This window comes from Lonchura striata, chromosome 20 (genome assembly GCF_050655825.1).
Source record: "Lonchura striata isolate lonStrDom1 chromosome 20, ASM5065582v1, whole genome shotgun sequence".
In the NCBI taxonomy this organism is placed as follows: Eukaryota; Metazoa; Chordata; class Aves; order Passeriformes; family Estrildidae; genus Lonchura; species Lonchura striata.
This window is the reverse complement of record NC_140722.1, coordinates 7,107,440-7,123,212: the sequence shown is the minus strand read 5'-3', so window position 1 is coordinate 7,123,212 and position 15,773 is coordinate 7,107,440. Positions and strand designations below refer to the sequence as shown.

At 52.5% G+C, this 15,773-nt stretch overlaps 1 protein-coding gene across 1 annotated transcript in view; it reads right to left on the bottom strand.

The window, feature by feature from the left end:
- The window catches only part of JPH2 (junctophilin 2), a 31,056-nt gene extending 18,780 nt beyond the window's left edge, over positions 1–12,276 (bottom strand). The window contains exons 1-2 of the mRNA XM_021540926.4: positions 11,776–12,276; positions 3,847–4,630 (exon numbers count right to left, since the gene is read on the bottom strand). Coding sequence (XP_021396601.3) covers positions 3,847–4,630; positions 11,776–12,154 — 1,163 coding nt within the window. The 5' untranslated portion in view covers positions 12,155–12,276. The remainder of the gene's footprint in view (positions 1–3,846; positions 4,631–11,775) is intronic.
- Between the last annotated feature and the right edge of the window lie 3,497 nt (positions 12,277–15,773).

Here is a 15,773-nt window from a genome sequence, read left to right as displayed (position 1 = left end):
ACTGGTGAAGCACAGCAGCCATTGTAGCCTCGAATATTTTGCTTTCCTGTTGATCCCGTGACATCCAGCAGATTTATCGGAAGTGTTCCTGCCAGGACATCACCCTTCAAAGGATCTCAGAGCTTGGCCAGACCCGTGCCTTGCAGGACACGTGGCCAAGTCCCTCCATTGATTTTGGTCCAAGTCACTGGGAAACACAATCATGTGCAAGAGCAGACCATATCAGATACTGCTGCAATGGGACAGAGGTGGGATTTGCAGTATTTACACTCATTTTGCCCTCAAAAAGCACCAGAGAGAAGAAAAACCCCTGTAAAAGCTGCCCAGCTACTGAGCACACGCATTTCAAAAAATCAAAGGTTTCCCCTGCAGACAGTACTGCTCTTCCTCTTACTTTATTTTATTTAATTTTATTTTCATCTATTCTGAAGAGATGAAAGCTAACCATTTCCATGCTCTATTCTGTGGAAAATTCTCACCACTTGACAGGCAAACACTCTCTGCTCCCCAGGACAAGGAGCTTCAAGTACCCAGGGTACAAAGCACCCTATTCTGTACGAACCCACGAGCCCAGAAAGCTGCAGGGCAGCTGTTTCACACCTCAGCATGGCTTTGAACCAGCTCACTCATGGTCTGGTGGTGGCTGTTCCCTCCTCACAGTCCTCCAGCCAGTTTGTCTGCTTCAGCTCCCAGGAGGTGAAGCCCCAGCTGCCATCCCAGGCTCTCCCCATGCTTGCCATCCACCCCAATTCTTTTCCAAAGGAATTCCCATTGAGGATGGAGGGTGGGAGAGGGGAGGTAGGAGGGACACAGCAGGTGCCTTCACCTGGCACCATAGGAAGAGATGTGTCCTGGCTCTGACAGGAGTCCCTTGGGACCACAGCAGAACAAGTCCTGGACTTCCAGCAGTACAGGGCAGGGCTAATGAACACCTCGTGGTGTGTTCAGTGTGTTAAGCCCACATCCATCCGTGGCTACCCTTGGGCAGGGGTAAAGCTGTGTCTGCCAGCTGCCACAGAGGATGCATTCCAAGATGGTTTTCTCCTGGGTGAGGATTCATGCTCCAGCTTCCATCAACTCCATCCCTCCAGATCCGCAGAGCTGCTGAGGGACGTGCCCAGGGTTTTTGCCCAACATCTGAGCAGCACCAATGGGCTTGGCATGGGGTGAAGCTGGCTGACCTGGATGGGCTGCTCAGGAGAGCTTGGCCCCATGCCAAAGGATTTCCACTGAAATAATGAAAAACAGAGCTGTTCTCTCAGCTGACAGTGAGATGATGTCCTCAGCTTCTTGCACAACTGGGAAAGCAGCTGGATTGCCAACCCAGGAGGATTCAGGAGGGAGCTGAGGAGGCCAGGGCAGTGCTGCAGGGGCAGCAGAGGCAGCAGGACAGGCAGTAGCTGGCACTGCCCACAGCCCTGGCTGGAACACCCAAAGTGAAACAGCACTGTTTCACTGGGACAGGAGCTGTGAAGCAGCCTGGTGCCTCAGACACCCTCAGAGCAGAGCATGGGGCAGGGGAGGTTTGGTGACTGCACTGACCATCGTCCCTGGCTGTCACTGCTCTCCTGCCCAGAGCTCCCAGGCAGGGCACCCCTCAGTGCACCCCAGGGCTCAGCACGTGCCTGGGATTCCTGCAGTGCAACTGGTCCAGGCAACTTCCAGTGCTCGTTTTCCTCGGAATTTCTATCCCTAAAGAGCCTTTTATGGTGCAAAAGGGAGAAATCTGGCATTTCACCTCCAGACAGCAGGAGGCTGGATGCTACAGCAGTTTAGTTGTGCAAGGGGCTCCCCCGAGTGCCACAAGCAAGAGAAACTCAAACATCCGTGTACAACAGCACAGGTGTGCAGAGGTAGCTGGGAATTTGCACAGCTCACCTGCTGTGTCCTGGTAATTAGTGCCTAGTAATAATCTTACATACAGAAATATCGTATCTTCCCCCAGGAATGGATGGATGTAGCCTCAAAGGCATTTTTTTGGGTAAGGGACACTGCCAGCTGAGAAACATGAATGCTCCATCTAGAAATATTCACCTCACAGTTATGAGCTCAGGCAATGCTAATGATAGTGCAGACCTTCTATAAACTGTAATAATCCATTTTCACAATCTGTTTGCAATTACTCTGCCCTGGGTGTGGAAATTGAGGCAAGGTTCAAGGCCAAAGCAAAAGTTGTGGCAGAGCTGGGGTTTAAGCTAAGGACCTTCTCCAGGAAAAATTATGGAGATTTACTGTCTACCCCAAATCGGAGGTGAAAGGAGGAGGGAGGAGTTGGATTTACAAAAGGCATCAGATAGAGAGAGCAGCTCTGCCCTGAGCAAGATACACCAGGAATAAACACTGACGGCAATGCTGAGTTACAGTTTACAGGACAGGCATCCTGAATTCCCTCTCCCAGCGGAGAGGCTGAGAAGCTGAGGAGCAGGACTGGGGTTTCACACTGCCAGCAAGCACAACAACCCCTTCCCTGCCCAGCAGCCACACCACTGCAGGGTCTGCTGCCTGAGGGCTCCCTGGAGGAAACCAGCTTCCACATCTTATTTCCTCCAGCTCCAAGGTTTCCTTAATAGGAAATTATTCCCTGGCTGCACTGGGGAGGGATGCAGTCCCCCGCCAGGGCAGCGGGCGCATTCCAGCCCCTGATTGAAAACACTGCAGAGCCGCTTTTGATCCAAAGTGTAAATAGTGTATAATAAAAAGAGGTTTGTGTAAACCAGCCAAGCTCTTGGGGAGCAGTGTTTGCAGCTCCAGCTCCTTATTCACGCCGTAGCCACACGCTTTTCCCGGGCACGGCAAAGCTGGTGTTGGACTGAGTCTGCCCTGCCAGAAGCATCCAAGGCCCCACGCCACCCCAGCCTGTTATTTTTATCCTAGCTGGCCCTGCATGGAGCTTCACTTGCAATCCTGCTGGGTTTTCTCCACCAGTCCCTGAGGCAACTGGGTTTTGTTAAAAAAAATCAATTGTGCTCCCCACAAAAGTTTGGAGAAGAAATGGCAGCCAGGAGAGTAAAGTGGGGGTTTCTCCAAGGAGTAGAATGGGGTTTGGGAATAGATGTCCTCCTTGCCTATTTCCCTCCTCTGGTTGATAATGAAGTAACTGATAACTAAACAGGAATTAAAAGGAGTGAGACAGGACAGCCATGGAGTCACAGCCACTGCCCCGCAGCAGAGCAAAGCCTGTGCAGGGTGAGGTTTTCTTGGTGAGGTCAGGTGAAACCTCAAGGACTGTTACAACCACATTTCCCCAAGGCAGAGGAAGGCTCCCAGATCTCTGTTCTCTGCCAGGTCAGCTCTGAGACTGGCAGGAATGCTGCAGGAGGAGTGTACTGCCAACACAGCTCGGACACAGGCAGGGATGTGAGCTGGAGGAGGAGAATTTCCCGTGCCCTTTCCAGGCAGACCCTGAAGCCACTCTTATTTCCTCTCTCTTCTATCCCAGCAGGGACAGCAGAGCAATTACACTCAGCTGCTAAAATTGACAACCCTAATGCATCCCACAAACTTTCCCCAAAGCCACACTGAGGGCTCCAGGGCCAAACTGTGTTCTGCTGCAGCCCCAGTTTGCCTGGGACACGTCTTACTGCTCATGAGCCTGCTGGATTATCATCATCAAACCCTCTGTTTCTCAGGCTGCCCCATCAATGCCCAGCACTTCTGACAGCCTGGCATAGCATCAGGATGCTGCATGCCAGGGCTGGTAACAATTTCTGCTGTCCAGGGCTGGTAACAATTCCTAGACCAGGGCTGCAGGGGGACATAAGAGGGGATGAGAAAAGGGACATCTCCCGAACACATGGGAGGGGATCATCCCCACGGGAACCTGCGTGCTGAGCTCCAAGCACCCACCTGGACGCCGCAATCTCTGACTTCTGCCGGGCAATGGCCGCGGCCCTCTGAGCCCCCTCCACGCTCCTGTCCACCTTCTGCCGGATCTTGGCGCTCTTGAGGGGTATTACACGCTTCTTCATGCCCTTGACCAGGACGTTGTGGCGGTACTTGCCCTCCTCCTTCTTGCCGTCGGGCAGCGTGGTGCAGCCGTAGCCGTGCCGCAGGTTGTCCAGCCACTCACCCTCGTACTTGAGGCCGCTGGAGCGCTCGCTGACGCCGAAGCCGGCGCGTTTGTCGTTCTTCCACTCGCCCATGTAGGTCTCCGTGGTGGTGGCATCGATGTCGGACTCGAAGGGGGTGTACTCCTCGCCCTCGGCGCCCTCGCCCAGGCTGACGGTGGAGGTGGCATCGCTGGCGGCTGAGCTGATGCCGCTCTCGCTCTTGAGGAAGCTGACGCGGCTCTTCTGGCTGGCCAAGGACGACTTGGACTCGGACTTCTTCAGCTTGCCCAGCAAGGAGCCCCTGCGGAAGAGCCCCCCTTTCTTGGCCTTGCCGGCCTCCGCGTCCGCGTAGAGGCTGAGGGCGAAGCCGCCGCGGGTGATGGTGGGCGAGAGGGGCAGGCTCTCGGGGTGGGCAGCGGGCGAGTCCTGCTGCGGCAGCGTGCCGTTGCTGTGCTCGCTGCGCAGGGAGGACAGCGAGGTGCGCAGCGGGGAGCGCACCACCGAGGCCATGCCGTAGGGCACGCTCTGCCGCACGCCGTAGCCGTGCCGCATGCCGTTGGTGAACTGGCCCTGGTACGTGCCTGAGGGAGACAAGACGGGCAGCGTGAGAAAGCAGCTTGGTCCTGGGAGAGCGAAGGGAGCGGGGCTGCACTCAGCTCCACCGGTGCTCACCCGCGTGCGAAAGCATCGGCGCCCAGGGAGCAGAGGACACCAGCCCAAGAGCCTCTGCTGGCAGGGGACAGCTCGTTTCAAAGGGATTGAGGCACAAAGGGACACTTTGCAAACCCAAAGCCACGTACTGTACGGGATCTGGATTTTCATCCAGAGAATGGAGCGGGAAGCAGCCCCCAGGGGTGGAGTTTGGGCTGTGCGGAGGATGGCAGCAGCCCCAGCGGGCATGTGAGCTGCAGTGGCACATCTGACCTTGGCTTGGTGACAGTCCCTTTCAGCCTGTCCTGCAGTCTGTCACTTGCAGGCTGCCAGGACCAGCTCTAGGCCCCTGAGTCAGGATCCCACATGTGCGTGGACTGCCCTGGTGCCTGAAGCACATCCCCTTGGCTCTGACTTATGGCTTCTCTGAGTTGCCAAGATCAAGGTTTGGGCCACACTGCACAAAGCAAGAGATGGGCAAAAAAGGGAGGAGAAAAGCAGCTCTGTGTGGGGCTCCTTCAGCTCTGCCCCAGAAAGCAGCACCCCTCCCCACTCCTCCAGACCCAGCTGGAGTGGGAAGATGGTGTCATATGATGGGAGACACAGAAAGGACAATGACCAGGGCTGCACCTTGGGTACAGAACCCTGCTAAGAACCAGCAGGACTTTGGCAGCGACACCTTGAAGGACTGGGACACTTCTCCTTTCCAGATCCCCTGATCCCAAAGGTGAGCACATTTACAGGCTCCAGCAGATTGGAGACTTCCAGCTTGACTTTTCTCACCAGGATGTCAAGAGACTTAAATCAGCTGCATCAGGGACCCCACATAAAGAGCTCCTGGGAAAGGAAGGGGGCTGGTGGGGCAGCAGGCAGCCTTCAGCCACAGCAACCACCATGCCAGCACAGGGGAGGTCAGAGCATCCCTGAGCCCTGTGGGGTGGGATGGGATGGGATGGGATGGGATGGGATGGGATGGGATGGGATGGGATGGGATGGGATGGGATGGGATGGGATGGGATGAGCCATCTTTCCAGCCTGGCTCTCACCAGTCTCTAGAAGCAGTTGCCTCAGAAACCAGCAAACCACCCAAAACAAAGGCAGCATTCTGTTCTGCTCCTGGCATTGCAGGACCTGGAATGGGCCACCCCAGACCAGCACCCTGTGGAACAGAGGCTGCCAGCAGCTCCCTCAGCCTGGAGCACAGGCAGGGGATAATGGGGGAGCACAAATGCTTTTGGAAAGGCCACTCTATTCCTTTACTCTCCCAAGTGCTGCTTCATGTAAGGGTCAGCTGTGCTGGGGGTATTTTCACAGACATCTGTCCTAAACCTGGTTGGCAAAAAACAGTCACCTACCTGAAGACACATAATTTTGGGAGAGCAGGCACTCCCACGGTTCTGGGGAGACTCAGCTGGGCTGGGCTGAGATAGAAGGGGGTGACCCATCTTTGAGGCATTAATCTCCCCCCTCAGGCACTATTACTGAGCCCAGGGATGACCCTGCTCCCCAAGGAGCAAATCCAGTTCCTTCTTTGGCGATCGTGGGAGTGCATATTTTACAGTCTCCCAGGCCACTTCTGCAGCATAATCTCTCCTCCCAAGCTTCAGGTTTCGTTGAAATCCTCTTTGGACCTGCCTGTGGAGTGTTAACTTACAGTGCTGAGGGCCAGGAAAGACAAGAAGTGCCCAAGTGAGCAGCAGCTGCTGCCCTGGGTGAGCTGCTCCCAGCCAGCCCCTGCCCACCCTGTGACACAGGGGATTATGGGGTCCCTGTAAACAGTTGGTCTCCCCTACAGAAATGTAGGGGTTCAGGTTGTATGTGGCATCTGCAGACTGCAGGCAGCCATGGGGAGCCATCTGTCAGAGCAAGAGGCCATTTTCAATTTTCTTGGATGAGTTTAAAGCTCTTCTGGGGAAAAATAAGTAAAAATAAGCATGGGTTTGGGCACAAGTCAGGAGTCAAGGACCATCACTGGAGATCCCAGGCATCTGGGAATTTCCTCACCATGCTCCCAAATCCCTCTCCATGAAATGATGATGAGTCTTCCTAGTGCAAACTGAAGTTACAGAGACCCCCACAGTGCCCCCATGTCCCTCCCTGGTGAGGTCAGTGCTCCATCCCACCCGCCCAGCCAGCAAGCAGGGCTGACACATGATCAGGGTGACACTGGAGACCTTCTCCTAGATGGGAACAACTTCACACGTATCAGGCTGCAGCTGGTAATGCCGCCATGTTAATTCCCTGGAAAAGGAACTCTGGAAAATCTTGCAGGTTAAGGGGGTTCAGTCACTCCTCAGGGGTCAGCTCAGAGCAGCTGCTGCACTCCAGCAAATCCCCCTCTGTCCCCCTCAACTGCACCGGAGCCAGCTGGGTGGGAAAGCCACATGGCACAATGGATCCCCGGGCAGCAGGGATGGAGTGCCACCCTCAATGCAGCGTTCAGCTCTGCAGGCTGCTCTCTGCTCCCCGATTTCAGCCCCTACAGCGCCAGTGTTGTCCTGCGACCAGCGCTGCCAGCCCCGCCCGGGTGAACGCAGGGCACCGACACGGCGCTGCCACAGCTGCCCAGCCAAGGCGGGGGCGAGCAGGCGCTGCCACGGCCCTTGGTGCTGCCATTCCCTGCCCGGCTGAGGCTCCTGCCAGGGCAGGGCCATCAGGCATCCCTGGAGAGGAGCCAGGGGCTGCAGGGAGCGGCTGGCGGCGGCCGTGCCGTGCGTCAGGGCACGCAAGGCTTGAGCAGAGCCAAGCCCTGCCTCACCAACACGGCCCAGTGCGGGCACTTCACAGAAAATGGGGCTCTGCAAATCCCTCTGCAGCAGGGCTGCACATCCCCCAGCCCCCTGCACACCCCAGTTCTGACACAGCCTGGGCAAGGGCAGCACGCAGAGCTGCCAGCCAGGCTGCCACGGGCCCATGCACTGCTGAGGTTCTGTAAAAAATAATTTAAAAGCAATGGATGTGGAACAAATCAATCTTTCTTTAGGATAGGGAGCCTACTTCCCTGTCTCCCTCATCAGCGCTGGTGATTCATCAAGGCAGCGGGACAGAGACACCTCATCTCATCAGGGTGTGATTAGTGAGGGACAGGGGCCCAGTAATCCTTTATTGGCTGCATTTTTACTCGTCCTAATGATGAAAACTGCTCCTCTGCAACCCCCAGGAATATGATTCATCACCTCTGCACAGCCCCAGCCAAAAGCAGGTGATGCTGCCTGGGTAACTTCATAGGATGGGAAGGATTAAATTGTGGGATCAGTGGAAATTACATCCCTGCAGCCTTCAACTCCAAGCACTCCAAAGGGGTGTCAGCACCCTCTGCTTCACCCCAGCAGCATCCAAGGCAAAAGCTTCAGCTCCCAGTGCCCTCCAGCCCAGCAGCAAGATGCCATCACCAGCAGTGACACACTTCCCCTTCCCAGCCTGTCTCAAGGCTCCCATATAATTAGTGATGAATGTAAATAATACAAACAACCATGTGAATAATGCAAACAGCTCAAATCGCTTCCCTGCCCTACAGTCCCCTGCTGTCACCCGGATACTGCGATGACAGGCAGGGCAGAACTCAGCGTGAATGGCCAGGGACATTTAAATGATGCACAGCACCATGTGCAGGACAGGCCAGCACAAACAGAGTGCTGCCTTTTGGTGCCAGCAGTACTGTCTGGTGGGTTCTGCTGGAAAAGAGAGGCAAAGAAAACCACATAGAGGGGTAAAAAATTCACTATATTAATTCATGGGTCACACTCAGCTTTGCTACAGAGGCAGCAGATGAAAGCCAGCACCATCGTGGCTCTCCCAGGCTCCTTTCCTCCTTTCTCAGCCACAATCCCATGGATGCTCCTTCTGTCCTGGTCCAGGCCCCTTTCCAGTGCACTTGCCCTGCCACAGGAAAGAGTTGTACTGCTCCCTATCATCCATTTCCTCTCCCCAGTAAAGCACTTCTGCATTTCTTTTCCCCTCTTCTGTGGTCTTGTGATCACTGACTGGTCTAATTGTTTCCTTGTGGTTAATTGACACCACTGTTTCCTTAGCACCGTTGAGAACAAATTGCAGTATCAAAAATAAGTTGGTTTTAGGCTGCACTAATTGCAAGTGATGTTTTTTTCCCCTCCACACATATAAGCAGTTATTTGTACAGCAAAGCCAGGCTTTGGGCTGGACCATGGGTATGCAGCATGATTCAGTGAGCATTTTTTCTGCAGTAAGACTTGACTCAGAGTTTTGACTCACAGTCAAATGCGCAAAAGTATCCAAAAAATGAGGCCTTCCTTACAGCATGGACAAAACTCACCGGGCAAAGCCAAATAACTACATGTTTACTCATAGCTTATGTTGCAGAACAATGAGTTCCTTCATGCTATGCCTTCCACAACCCCACTCACTGTCTGCTTCAGCCAGAGCATTCTGCCCCTCTAAAGGGCTCTGAGCTCTCCCCTGGTGACAGCAGCACACGCGAGTATATCCAGCTTGGATACAGAGAGATATATCAGAATGTCACTGTATCTGCAAGCCACACCAGGAGCTCTGAGCCCCTTGGCTGATTTCAATCCCCTTAAAGCCATCAGTCTCTTACAACTTTCACAAAAATAGGCTTTTGGTAGTGGGGAGAAAAGAAAATAACTCACACAGTGCCTGGACTAAACTGTACCATGACCCTGGTTCTTATTAGACACTAAAAATCTATATGGGATTAAAAAAAGCTTCACTCCAGATTTAGGCTTTTTTTGAAATCTTGGCCAGACACAAGATTCAAACACAGACAACCCTATACACAGACAACCCTATAAGTATATTTTAAGTGTATTTTGAAATGTAAATTTTTATGTATGTCTATATATATATATATATATATATATATATATATATATAAAGTCTATTTTAAAACATCAGAATCAGCTACATTTCCCTGAAATCTGCAAACACTCCAACCATGACCTAAAGTTTCTGACGACCTGGCAAGGGCTGCACATTCCCAGAGCCCTTTTCCTCGTGTGGCTGGCTTCCAAGGGGCTTGGGAATCGTGTCCCCTACTCAAGGGACAGCAGATATCCAAAGCCTTTCCAGATGTCTATCTTGGCAACCTCAAATTCAAACATGAATGGGTCCCATTAGCAGTCTGGCCACATCTGGATCTTGCAGGTGGTTGCTGTGTGCAGGTGAGAACAATCAGGAAAAGGTCTCGCAGGTCAGTGAGACCATTCCACCCCTGTCCTTGAGATGTGATGGTGGATGGTGATCCCTGGCTTTGGCTGCAGTTTTATCCACGTTGCTGTGCCACAGAGAAGCTCATGTGTTGAATGAGCAGCTCAGACCAGCCAGGGTGTGATGACCCAGCACATGGAGCAGCCACTGGGCACCCCAGCACAACCCTCGTGAGCTCAGTGTTTTGGCAGGGCACATCTTCAGGGATCAGGGCTAAACTGCCAGCCTCCAGTGGCACCAGGGACCAAGCAGCTGGCACGTTCTTGGGTGAGGGACAAACACCCTGTGGAGCACTGTGCTGACAGAGCAGGATGTTCCATATCCCTGCAGGAGAGAGCACTGGCTCATCTCTCCCTCTCTTCTGTCCCATAGCTAATCAAACCCCTGTGTCAAGTCTTGCTACTCAAAATTCTCCCCCAGAACATTAACTGGAATTCCAGTAGCCCTTCACCCTTAGAAGGATTTGCATTTTAGGAAGCAGCAAGGAAGCAACCATGCAAATTCAAAGGAGACCTTGACATCTCCAGAATGAAATTCCCAATGGCAGCTGCTGCTGACAGTTACCTGATTGCTGCTCTTTACTCATTAGAGCACATCTTCCATGTCACCTACTCCTCTTATGGCCTCACATGAAGGCCACAACCTGCACACAACCTGCACCCATTAAACAATTCCATGGCCACAGGACAGAAGGGGCAAAAATTTAAGGAGCTGGAGGGATGTGTCAGTTCGTTTCTGTACCTACAACATCTAAGGGCACTAGGAAAATGGGCCAACTTCAAGACTGTGTTCTCAATCTTAAAGTTAGCCACAAACCCAGACAACTCATTGAGAAATATTTATGAAAAACATAGCTCTGAAAGCCAGTCTTAAATTAGTCAATTTTTCTAATGTCTATAAATGTGATGCTTTTCATTCTGAGGATTTATATTAATTTTGCTTTATAAACTAACTCCAGTGCCTGTCCTAGACAAATATAGATACAATTTTCATCCATATTTTGAAGGGTATTTCTTTCAAATCACCCTCTCTATTTAGCTATCCTAAATGTGGCAGCCTGGAACATTACAATGCTGAAGAGCTACTAAATTACTTGCACAGAAATTCTTGCCATGTTTCTAACCCCCAGAATTGCCACTAATGCAGGAACACAATTAGACCAAGCATTTACACAGCACAACAAATATCTGACTACGTGGTGCAGTTGCATAGTGGTGAAGGTTGAAACCTTCAACATAACCAGAGGGATTTATTTTGGGGAATATGTGTGGCTACATATTCTAAACAGCTTAGACAGACTCAATCAAAAGTCTTTGGCAAAGCAGATGTGCAGGCAGCTCATCAGAGGCATGCAGGCAGTGTTTGATGCATAGGGAAGGTGTGCTGGGATGCTGTGGGTGGCTTATATCCGACACGAGAACATTCACAACTCGCTGCCTGATGAGCGAGCACACAGATCACTGCTGTGGTGCACCAGCTGGGAATTCCTGGGGTGGTTCAGCCAGAAGCTGCAGTAATCAGTCCCTGTGGAACCAGGAGTCAAAGACTACGCAAAATCGAGTTGGTTGGCATTAACTGCCAAAAGAGACACTTAAGGGCAGCTTGGGGCGATCCTCCCTCAGGTCTGCAGACAGTGAGCTGCACATTCTGTGCCCAGCTGGGAAAATCAGGGCACGCACATGGACGAGATGGCTGCAGCCCAAGCTCCCCTTTTGACTGAAGCACCCCAATGGCTCATTGTAGAACACTGTGCCTGTCTAGTGGGAACAGGACCAGGTCAGCCCTTCAGCAGAGACAACATGCAACCTCTGTTGTCGCAGGCTGGGTGTGGCACTGTTCATCCCCCTCCCATTCTGTCTGGAGCCACCCTTACCTCCGTCAGCGTAGGTCTCGGTGCCGTAGCCATCCTGCAGGCCATTGTTCCATGTGCCCTCGTACTTGGCTCCGCTGCTCATGCTCTGCCTGGCGCCGTACCGTCCCTTAAAGCCATGGGTCCACTCGCCTCTGTAAACCCACCGTCCTTTGGTCTCGATTCCCAGCCCGTGCCTCTTGCCTTGGGACCAGTAGCCTTCGTAGGTGTTGCCACTGGGCCACGTGTATATGCCCACCACCTCGAAGCCGTAGTTCCAGGAGCCCGAGTACTCGCCCTGGCCCTTGGGGCCGGTGCAGATGCCGTGCCCGTGGGCTTTGCCCCCCTCCCAGCCCCCGCAATAGGCGCCTCCATCATCGAAATCAAACCTGCCGCCGCTCATGGTGCCCTCCGGTGCCCCTCAGCCGGGCAGCGTTCCCAGGGGCAGCGCTCCGGGGCTCCCGCATCCCCGGAGGGAACGGGCTGGGCGCCGAGAGCCGCCGCTCCTGCCTCGCCTGGCCCGGCCGAGGGGCTGGGGCACGGGAGGAGAGAGAAATTGGACGAGAGGGAGGGGAGAAGGGCGGGCCGAGCTCCAGCCCCCCCGTAGGGGCAGCCGCTCCGCGCCGGTACCTGCCCCGCGGGCACGGGCATGGGCCGCCCGGGGAGCCGCCCCGCGGCAGAGGCAGGGATGGGGTCCCGATCCCCGCGGCGGAGAAGGGATGGGATCCCGATCCCCGCGGCAGAGGCAGGGATGGTGTCCCGATCCCCGCGGCGGAGAAGGGATTGGGTCCCGATCCCCGCGGCGGAGAAGGGATGGGGGTCCCGAGCCGGCCGCTCTCCCCCGCCCGGCCGCTGCCGCCCGCCCCGTCCCGCTCTCCTCCCCCGCCGGGAGAAAGGTCAGCGCTGCCCTAACAAGGCCATCGGATCCCAGGAGCTGCTCCCAAAAATAACCCCCCTGGAGCCCGGCCCCCGCCTCGGGGCCCTTTTATGAAGGAGGGGAGAGACACATCCCACCCCACCCCCCCCTCCGCCGTCCCCCGCCCCGGGCAGGGATCCAGGCGGAGAAGAGGCTGGGAAAGTAAATGTCTGCTTAAAATAGAGCCTGGGAAGGGGCCGCCGCTCCCCCGGGCCCGCAGCCGCTGTCCCGCTCCGCCGGAGCAACGCGGGATGCGGGGACGGAGCGCCCGGGGCCAGGTCACTCACACCGTGGGTAACTGGGCAGAGGTAGAACAGGGAGTGAGAGCACAGCAAACAGCTCGCTCTGCCCCTCTGCTACTTCCCAAAGTGACCTTCCAGAGCTGCTTTAGGGCAGTCAAAGAAGTTCAGTAGTAGTCATTTACCCCTCTCTCCCAAACAACGAACTTCCCAAATTTCCTTCTGTTTAATAGCCAGCGGCATAAGTCAGTCTGTGTGTGAAGATGGTAGACAGTTGCAGACACACGGAGTGTGACAGACACCTTGTGTGTAATAATGCCATCAAATACAGATGGCAGAGGACAAGGACTGAAAGACCAAGCTGATCCAAGCCCTCTCTTCTTCCAGCACACCCATCCCACTCCTAGACACTGTCCCAGCAAGACCACGGAGAAATGCCCCTCCCTTACTGACCACCACACTGAGAAGCTGCAGGAGCTGTGGGGTGTTATCAGCCCTTCCAGGGGAGATCCCAAAACCCCACCAAACTCTGGGGCAAAGCTGCCACAGACAGCGGTGGGTTCGGACTCAGTTTTTCAACTTTCAATCTCCACATTGGCATTTCTAGGAAGGAAAGGCACAGAGGAAGCACACAATATGTAACTGCAAGAGCTCTGTGTATGGACAGCACATAAACACAGAACACTGGCAGACACAGGTGAGGACCAAGTTAGAAAGTTAATTACAATGGGCTTCACTTTTATTCAGCCACAGGAAGAAATGAGCTCTTTGGTAACGGACTCCAACATGACTCAGAAGTGCCACTTGGCAGAACCAGCCCTCCAAAGCCTTCTTTAAAAAAAAAGATTTTGAAATTGGTTCAAGTTAAATTTTTTTCTTATTTTAAACTAAGTTTTTAGACAACTTAGGCAAGTTTTCAAGGTTCTTACTGCATGATTAAGGGCCATAAATTCACATTTTTTCAAAGCAAAACCAGAAGGTTTTGCTTTACGGTTTCTGCGAAGACCAAAACATCTGAAAACAACTTGTGGTAACAGAAGAGAAAGCGTTAAGGCAGCGGTTGCAGCAACTCATGGTCTTCTATTCCACGGTGTTCCAGCACTTACAAGCCCAAAGATGTTGTAACTGTCCCAAGAGGATGCCAAGTTCAGGACTATGTAATTATTTACTTAGCAACTTTTCCTAATTACACAGCACAGTTGTGAACTGATTGCACACTTTGTCTAAACATTAATAACTTATGCAGATTTTGGCATTTAAAGAGCTTTTGTTGACCACCAACAAACCCAAACAAACTTCAGAAAGCACTGACAGTCAGTATGCACAAAGGCACCACACAGAAATAAGAGGCACCAAAGAAATAAGAGCTGCTCTTATTTCTTTGTTTTGGCAGAAAAATTCCCATTCTCCCCAAAGACTGAGCCTGCTGCAGCAGCCAGCTCCAGCCTGGGGCTGACCTCTAGTGGCACTGCTTGTGTCCCTTCTCAGTCAGCACCAGCTCACATTTTTCTACTATTTTTACATCTCCTGGATTTCAGTCCACTTTAACACAGTACTGAGCAGTGGACAGTGCAATCCTAAACCCTGCAGTACAGGTCTGTGGTCACTAAAGAATGAAATGGTAAAAGCAGTGCAGTCTTGAAAGGCACTTTCAGCCCCATGACAGTGCTGTGGTTGGAATTTGCATTTGAGAACTGTTAAGAATAATTATTTGAGAAATAGTCATTCTGCACTTTGTAGCCCAGTTTTGTAGACAAAAGTTACCCAAAAATTGCCTTGAATTCAGAACACAGGTGGCAGAAATGCAGCTATTTGAGAGCACAGAAAGGGATGTGGACACAGGTAAATTCTGCATGGTGTAGGTGACACTTCAGGACTGGCAAAACAGGTGAACTTACATGGACACTTGTTCTGAGACACCAGGTGCTGCCACAGAAATTGCAAAAAAACCCCAAATGACTTTGCAGGAAAATGTTTGTCTCCATTCCTTCTCCACATCTTGTACGTCAGAAAATTGTGGTACCACAAATAGTAAAGACAAGCCAAAATGCAACTTTTCTCACCCTCAACCAATTATGTTATTTGATGGGATGCTCCTTTGCTAGATACTCATAAAAGAGACACTGTGTTGATGCACACTGTGTATGGAGAGCTGCCTGCTTCTGAAGCAGTAAATTCCAGGAGAATGCAAAGCTGGGCAGGGCAGCTAAAGTGATGATGGCTTAGCAAGACTGGAGTGGAGACAGTGCTCAAGACTTCCCTACAAGTGACAACTGTTCACTGCAGTCGATGCGTTTTAATGCCTGAAGGAAGGATAATACTTGCTCCTATAGAATAGGATAAAAAGAAGCTAAAAACCCCCAAAAATGACAGACAGTGTATGAATTAAGACCACTGAAATGAGCAAATTCTGGTTTGGTCACCATAACAAGTACAGTGAGCACAGCCCTTGCCCTCACTTTTCCTTTGGTTAACCACAGCAGCAGCTCGCCTGAGGAAGCAGGGTGTTTCTCTTGCAACACAAGTCTCTAAGGCCTGTTGGAAATTCAGTGAAAGGTTTGCTTTCCACTTTTCCAGTAATAGTACCTAGGGGAGGTTAGGAGATGGCCACACTCCTTTATGAAATAAAATCAGAGGCACAAGCATCCAAAACCACAAGCCTGAGTCTTACAACTTGAGGTCAAAGTGATTTCAAAGGAGCTGAGTGACACCAGGTGTCTCACAAGAAGAGCTCTTATCACCAAGCAATCTAGGGACTCCAACAAAGCAACAAGAGGATTTTGGAAACAAAGTAGAATTAGTGTTGGGTCTCTTAAGTACAGGCAGATACACTCTAGGTTCATTTACCACATTATCTATTCCAAGCT